Source organism: Eschscholzia californica, unplaced genomic scaffold, assembly GCF_041429995.1.
Source record: "Eschscholzia californica isolate CP2 unplaced genomic scaffold, dmEscCali1.0.p SCAF_1, whole genome shotgun sequence".
Taxonomy (NCBI): domain Eukaryota; kingdom Viridiplantae; phylum Streptophyta; class Magnoliopsida; order Ranunculales; family Papaveraceae; genus Eschscholzia; species Eschscholzia californica.
This window is the reverse complement of record NW_028238198.1, coordinates 48,249,941-48,258,249: the sequence shown is the minus strand read 5'-3', so window position 1 is coordinate 48,258,249 and position 8,309 is coordinate 48,249,941. Positions and strand designations below refer to the sequence as shown.

The following is an 8,309-nucleotide window of genomic DNA, read 5'->3' as shown; positions in this document are numbered from 1 at the left end:
GCCATTTTCTATTGCAGTATGCTTCAGATTTTTTTCATAAACGACATATACTCTTTATGATGATGCATTTAAAATAGATACAACTACTTTTAGACATATCATCTCCATAAAACTCGTAACATTACAAAAAATTGTAGTTAACCATTCAATAGTCAAGTAAAAAAATTGTAGTTAACCATTCAATAGTCAAGTAAATTAAGATTAAAAGTTCTGGTACGCTAACTGGTCAGTATTGAATTACAAATCCATCCACAAACAGTACAGAAAATCGGATACACAAGATGCAAGGTAGAGGAGGGCATGAGGTAACCTTACTGGGGTACAAACTACATGGCATACAATGACATAGAGTGTGAAGTTGGAATTACATGTATTTTCCTTGATTATCCTTAGGACTTGTCCATAGGAATTGAATTTTGACAACAGCCAAGACTTTCCAGGCAAGCAGAGTAAGTGAGGCGGATATTACCTAATAATTGAAGCCCCTGATATCACTCTTGTCATCAATCAATCATCATCAATGATCTCTATCAACCAAGCATGAAGCATATATATCAGCTACCTAGCTGTATTTGAGTCAGATATTCTTAGCTGTAATATTACTGTACTTGACGTCTTGACCTATTCCATGGACTACTACTACTCCTCCATAGTATGTATTATCCAGATTCAGCTCCTGATTATTAATAGCTAGGTCACCTTCATCCATTCACCAGACATGCTAATTTGAGTTCTATCCCTAATTAACAACTTCATAGGAAACTGACATGTAGAATCTTAAATCTGACTTGTTGTTTGATTTGACTCCAATTAATTTTTAATTAGTTGTACCAATATTTAAAGATTCATATGAACCGAATGTATTAGTTAGTTGTGAAATTTGATTTGGACGATTCAGATGAACAAACATATCAAATTAAGTTTATAAATAAAAAAATATATCATTTTCTAATATTTAGCAAAAAATGGGGATTGAGTTTCAAATTAAATAATACAACTCCATGACCAAGTAAATTCTACTCTTTTACAACACAAGGTTCTTCAAACAAAACAAAAGTTAAAGTGCGTACGTTCTTTATAACCGAAAAAAATGGTATCCTAGAAATATTGAAATTGAGTACTGATTTCATTTTCAATTTTTGCTTAGTCGAGCAATGTCGAACCACATTTGTCGTGCCAAGTATTGTCAACCGGTTTTTTTTTTTTTTGGTAAAAATATGGTTTCTCTCTATATTTATAATGGATAAAAAAATTGAGTTTGTCCTTCACTCCTTGCTAATTGGGATTTCAATAGTAATATGTCTGTCATGTATCACACTACCTTGTGTGCACGGAGACATAAAGGCTAAGGTATGTATAAATTTTACTTTGGCACGTACTATACAAGGCCTGCACGCGGAGACATAAAATTTTGCAAAATGATAACACTCCCACAAAAATTGGTCGGAAATTCGATTGATATCAAAAGAGAACGGTCGCTTCACCTTTTGTGTCAGACTGATTATCCCTGCTGATAGTTTAACAAAAACGAAAGTGTGAAAGAAAAAGTTTCACAAAAATTTCAAGACAATTTTTTAGTTTTTTCGGGCTGTTGTCGAATTGTCTAAATTATTTTTGTTTTTGAATTTGTAGCATTTTCTGTTATTTCTATTCTAGTTGAAATGCTTATTCTTTGTTAAAAAAAAAAAATGCTTATTCTCTCCTTATAATTTGTCTATTCTACATAAATGTTGTAAAAAAAAAAATAGGAATTAGTAGTGCCGACAATCACTTTTAGTTTATGGTAAAAAACGATTATGCAAATAAATTGTTCATGAACTTGCAAATATGTGGTCAAATGACATATGGGTATAGAATCTATTGGTCGACCCACTTTTTCATAAATCATACTCACTATAACCTTTTCTAAAGTTACAAAGTGACAATCCAAAATTAAGAAAGAAAATCATCTTTTTTTTTTGCCTACAAAAGGGACAGCAAACTCTCTCACTTTTCCTCACACACTACCACCACCAATCACCTACCTCTCTCTCTCTCTCTCTATAGAGTCACTAAATATTTTTGAGTCTCCCCCTCAATCAACTTTTGTTGGTAATAAACTGAGACCCATAACAATATCTCCTATTTCCATGATCTCCATCATTCTTAGCTGATTATTTTGTTTGTTTGGTATTGAAGATTGTGTGCAGATATGGAGTATGGATCAATAATGTGGAGGAGTCTATGCTTGTGGATGATGTTAATGGTGTCTGGTGCCATAGCTGCTCAACCAAGGAAGCCAGTGAGTGTTCCTTTTGGTAGGAACTATTATCCAACTTGGGCTTTTGATCACATCAAATACTTCAATGGTGGTTATGACATCCAGCTCTCCCTTGATAAATACACTGGTAATTCACACAAAAATTAATAATACTAGTGAGACTTTTTTGGGTAACTAGCTAGAATCAAAGACAAATTGAGAAAATGGTGAGTATTAGAGTAATGTGTGTTGTTTGTGTTGGTAATATAGGTACTGGCTTCCAATCAAAGGGCTCCTACTTGTTTGGCCACTTCAGTATGGATATTAAGATGGTTCCAGGGGATTCCGCCGGTACCGTCACCGCTTTCTATGTAAGTTGTCACTACTTCTAAAGTGTTTGTTGTTTTCTCATTGTCTGAATCTTTTTATTCAAATGGACTCATAATATGCCATTCAGATGAGTCTGACATGCGAGTCAGTCAAAGACAAACATAATGAGATTTTGACTTGAGTCAATTCAGACCTCGAGTCATATTGGTTGTATGAATGAAAAATCAAGTCACTACCTAAAGTACAAAATGTTCTCTCGAACTGGGCTAACTTATATTAATAAATTTACAGCTATCATCTCAAAACTCAGAGCACGACGAGATAGACTTCGAGTTCTTAGGAAACAGGACGGGACAGCCCTACATTTTGCAAACAAATGTGTTCACAGGAGGAAAAGGAAACAGAGAACAAAGGATATATCTCTGGTTCGACCCAACGAAAGATTTCCATTCCTACTCTATTTTATGGAACCTTTACCAGATAGTGTTCTTCGTGGACGATGTCCCAATTAGAGTTTTCAAGAACAGCAAAAATTTAGGAGTGAAATTCCCATTTGACCAACCAATGAAGATCTACTCTAGCCTATGGAATGCTGACGATTGGGCAACAAGAGGTGGGTTGGAGAAAACAGACTGGTCTAAAGCACCATTCGTGGCTGCCTATAGAGGATTCCACATCGACGGGTGTGAGGAGTCGGTCACAGCTAAGTTTTGCAGAACACAGGGGCAGAGATGGTGGGATCAGAGGGCTTTCCAAGACCTAGATGGTATTCAGTACAGGAAGCTTAGTGATGTCCGGAAAAAATATACCATCTACAACTATTGTACCGACAGGGTCAGGTTCCCAACCATGCCGGCCGAGTGCACCAGGGACAGGGATGTCTAGTTCCATACATATATAGAGGGAGAGTATACTACTACAAGTATACTGTTCATTTCGAAGAAGGATCACTATCCGTCTACTATCACCTGCTGCTGATTTGGGTATTAAATTTGTACTACTTTTTTGTTTTATTCAAATGTTATTCGGTATGTTCCGCTATTCTAGCTCCAAACTATGTTATTATATGTGCATTTACCACCACAACTACATTACATTATTATTATTATTCTTCTTATTATAATAATGCATAATGAAGTTTAAATTTATGAGAGTATGTTAACACTGGATTTTTTTTTTGTTTGAGTTATAGTGTTTGTTTTGTCCATATATATGATTTGAGGTCTAAATCAGCTCGAGTCTAATTTCTGAGAATTTTTTTTCTATATAATTTGTTGAAAACGTTTTTAATATGAATCGATCTTTAACTCAGTTTGCAACCTGAGAAATCGTAGTACAATTTGTTCACTTCTGTTTGTCGTAATCTTAAGAGGGTTTGTTATCAATATAAAAGGGTATCAAATTTTTTGTTTTCGAAAGAGAGTTAAAAACGGTTGAGTGCTAGGATTTTGGTGAGTTCTATATATTAAATAATTTTTGAGTTTATAGTCCAAAAAACGGGTCATAATAGGAGATATAGTCCTCTATAATCCTATAAAGGGTTTCAAAACCAAAATAATAATATAAATGGATATCTAGTCCATTTGGTCTCATCTAGAGAGAAAACACAAATCCCTATAATATCAAATAAATCATAATTCCTAATCTAACCTTCCTCATATATTATAACTGATTTATCTTCAATATGAAAAGATCTTCTTCCATTTTTATCTCCCACATTCTCTCTCCAATCACGTTTTTAAACAAAGAAATATATATTATAACTGATTTATCTTCAAAATCCATAAAGATCTTCTTCCATTTTTATCTCCCACATTCCCTCTCCAACCACGTTTCTAAACAAAGAAACGTGATTCATTATTTTCAGTAACCGAAACCTCTTTATTCTCTCTCTCTCTAAATCCGATTCACATAAACAAAACCTCCATTAAATTCAGAAATCTTGTTTCATCTTCATTAGATTGTTTTTCAAACATTCGTCTTCTAATCCAATACACAAGCTCAGAACTCCATTTCCATATATGTCTCTTCATATCAAGTTTATTTTCAAGATCTACAGTTTCATCTTATTATAAGGTAAGAAACCATCTTTCAAATTTATGTTTTAGCTTAACATCTTCTAACATTTATATGATTTTATTTATAAATGGTTGTAATCACTTTATCATTGAATCATCATATCATATTTCATTAGATTTAGTTTTCCTATTGATAATAAATCGTTTTAATTATTTTGTTTACAAACTAGATTTTGATCTCTTTCTAAAACCGAAACATCTTTCATTCTCTTTTTCATACTAAAGATTTCATATTTGTAATTTAGATTTTTGATTTTCTGATATTAGGGTTTTGATTTTCTGACATTTCTTCACATCAGAACTTTCCGTACAATTTTTGATCAAGATATTATTCCGTAAGGATCTCTTAACAGAATGTACATTATAAGTAATTCGTATTAAATTTTTCATACTTTAAAGTACATTACGCCAATTTCGATCGTACTGCAACTGTATAACAGAATGTAAAATATATGTAATCTGTTAACAGTTATACATACTTTAGCAGTCTTTTTTTAAAAGAATGTTTAATTATTCATAAAGTACGTATAATTGCGTAATATCTAAAACAGTACATGTAATTTATAGCAAATTACACATATTTGTGTTATATTACAGTGTCAATGTGATTCAAACTAAAATACTATTAATCTCCAACACATGTTGAAGTTTATCAAACATTATTGATAATTTATTCATTGTTTGATGTCGTTTATGATAAATTATAAGTTTTTCTAACTAACATACATGCTTTTTTTTCTTGTAGTAAACCAGCACTGATGGAATTTCCTACAGAATCATCACATAATCTATAGAAGTATAAATTACGATGAAGAAGATTGTTTCTATGATCCTGTTTGGATAACGGAGTCTTGTGTGAAGACTTACAAGGAACATATAAGTCATGCCCCTAACTTTGATGAACCACGTACATTTAATGAAGAGTCATCGCCGTAGACCTGGAAGACCAAAGATAGTAAGGATCGAGAGCTCGGGCAACATTCCAACGGAGTTTGTTTTTAAGTTACCTAGTCTACTATGTTATTTTCATTTACAATAAAACACAGATTATTGTTCAATAAAATTTCATTTCAGTTGTACAAAGGTTGTGTTATTTACTATACAGTATACATAATTTATGATAAATCACATACTTTATAACAAAAAACATGATTTGAGATTTACATTTCCTAACATGTTACCATAATTTATGGTACATAATGGACATGTACGCGTAAAAAACAAGTAATTTATGTCAGAAAATAATCTAAGTATTCAATGGTACATAATGGACATGACACACATACATATGATAAATTACGTTCTATACATGACAAATGATGGTTTCCTCGTCATAAATAACACATGATTTACGAACTTGTTTCACAATTTGTATTCGATGTGTGTTTATGTATGAGTAAAAACGAAAGTTAAGTGAGAGAAAGTTGATATATATGTTTTGAATATTAACCCCCAAATCACGCTAATTGATCTCAGAAAATATACTCTTTCCAAATCTGAAAGTTAAGTGAAAGAAAGTGATATATAGATTTGGTTTCCAAATCTAAAAGGATGAGAGAGAAAATCTGTTTTGAAAAATATCCATTTTCCAAATCTGTTTTGGAAAATATCCTTGATCCGTTACTTCCTATAAAAACCCCAAAATCACGTCCAAATCTTGCCTTTCCAGATTCTTTCTGCCCCCAAATCAAAAACCCGTGAAATATGAAGGTGGGACATTGACGGGACTACGTTTTAGAAAGTGAGGGTTTTTATGTCTATATGGTAAAAGGACTAAAAATTCATTTTTTGGGAAGATTGGATCCTAAACCCTTTTTAGGCATTATTCTGGACTATATACCCATGGACTCTATATTAAATCCTTGAGAAAGATCTACGATCTTGTTTTTCATTAGACCCGAAATCATTTTAGGGTTAATTCCGTTTTAGCCCCCGATTTGTGACCAACTGGCCGTTTTGGCCCCTAATTGTGTCCGGCAGTTCGTTTTGGCCCCAAAAAATTCCTAAATGGCCCCAAATTTTTTCAACCTCCCAATTCTACCCCCATGGCATTTCTGTAATTATTTTTTTTTTCTTTTTCTTTGTCCACCTCATCTAACAATTGACACATCACTCTGTCCACCTCACCCTTCTTCTCCGGCGAAAGGTTGCCGGCCGGAATAAAAAATTCCGGCCGGCCACCTTTACCAAAATATTTTTTTTTTTTTTCATTTCTCTCTCTTCTTCATCTCCTTCTTTCTCTCTCTTCTTCTTCTCTCTCTTCTTCATTTCTCTCTCTTCTTCATCTTCTTTCTTTACCTCTCTCTCTCTAACCCTTCTCTCTCTCACCCCTCTCTCTCTCTATAATCCGGAGAAGGGGCGGAGCCCCTTCGCCGGAAACCAGACCTTGAAGGTCTGGTCGGAAACCAGACTCGGTCTGGTTTCAAACCAGACCGAGATCTGGTTTCTACAACCAGATCTCGGTCTGGTTTCCGACCAGACCGAGTCTGGTTTGAAACCAGACCTTGAAGGTCTGGTTTTTCCGACCAGACCATCAAGGTCTGGTTTCAAACCAGACTCGGTCTGGTCGGAAACCAGACCGAGATCTGGTTGTAGAAACCAGATCTCGGTCTGGTTTGAAACCAGACCGAGTCTGGTTTCCGACCAGACCTTGAAGGTGCCCCTTCGCCGGATTATAGAGAGAGAGAGGGGTGAGAGAGAGAGGGGTGAGAGAGAGAGGGGTGAGAGAGAGAAGGGTTAGAGAGAGAGAGGTAAAGAAAGAAGATGAAGAAGAGAGAGAAATGAAGAAGAGAGAGAAGAAGAAGAGAGAGAAAGAAGGAGATGAAGAAGAGAGAGAAATGAAAAAAAAAAATATTTTGGTAAAGGTGGCCGGCCGGAATTTTTTATTCCGGCCGGCAACCTTTCGCCGGAGAAGAAGGGTGAGGTGGACAGAGTGATGTGTCAATTGTTAGATGAGGTGGACAAAGAAAAAGAAAAAAAAATAATTACAGAAATGCCATGGGGGTAGAATTGGGAGGTTGAAAAAATTTGGGGCCATTTAGGAATTTTTTGGGGCCAAAACGAACTGCCGGACACAATTAGGGGCCAAAACGGCCAGTTGGTCACAAATCGGGGGCTAAAACGGAATTAACCCATCATTTTATCATTGTTTGTAAGTGGGGTAGGACTCAACAACAAAATAAAGTTAGTTTTGTGTGCATGTGATTGTTAACTTTTATTATTATTTTTTCTTTGTTAGCTTGTTATTTATCTTAACATTGTAGTAATCAATAGCAAACAATAATACGCGAAGAATAGAAGATTGGAGAAGAGAGAATCCTTCGACGAAAGCTAGGGTTTCATTAGTTATAGTTAGGTTTACAAGATAACAAATAGATAAATATATAGTAAAGACAAAAGACTAAAGAGCCCTTAAAGGGAAAATAACTAAACTACCCTAACTATTATATATTATTCTAATACCCTCCCTCAAACTCATGATGCGGTATTGAAAAGCATCGAGAGTCCGCTAAGAAATGAAAGCGTGGAACCGAGTGTGACTTGGTGAACAAGTCAACAATCTGCATAGTTGATGAGATGAACGCCAAACTGATGGTGCCTTGAGCAAAATGATGTCGAGTAAAGTGACAATCAATCTCAATGTGTTTGGTGCGAAATACTGA

General features: G+C 34.6%; 1 protein-coding gene across 1 annotated transcript; it reads left to right on the top strand.

Annotated features, from left to right (window-relative positions):
* Positions 1–1,998: 1,998 nt before the first annotated feature.
* LOC147567290 (xyloglucan endotransglucosylase protein 2-like) lies at positions 1,999–3,725 on the top strand. The gene is made up of 4 exons (XM_086653921.1): positions 1,999–2,091; positions 2,179–2,387; positions 2,510–2,610; positions 2,861–3,725. Exons 2-4 carry the CDS (start codon positions 2,192–2,194, stop codon positions 3,452–3,454), a joined length of 891 nt encoding a protein of 296 aa, XP_086510047.1. The 5' UTR covers positions 1,999–2,091; positions 2,179–2,191; the 3' UTR covers positions 3,455–3,725.
* The last annotated feature ends 4,584 nt before the right edge of the window (positions 3,726–8,309 follow it).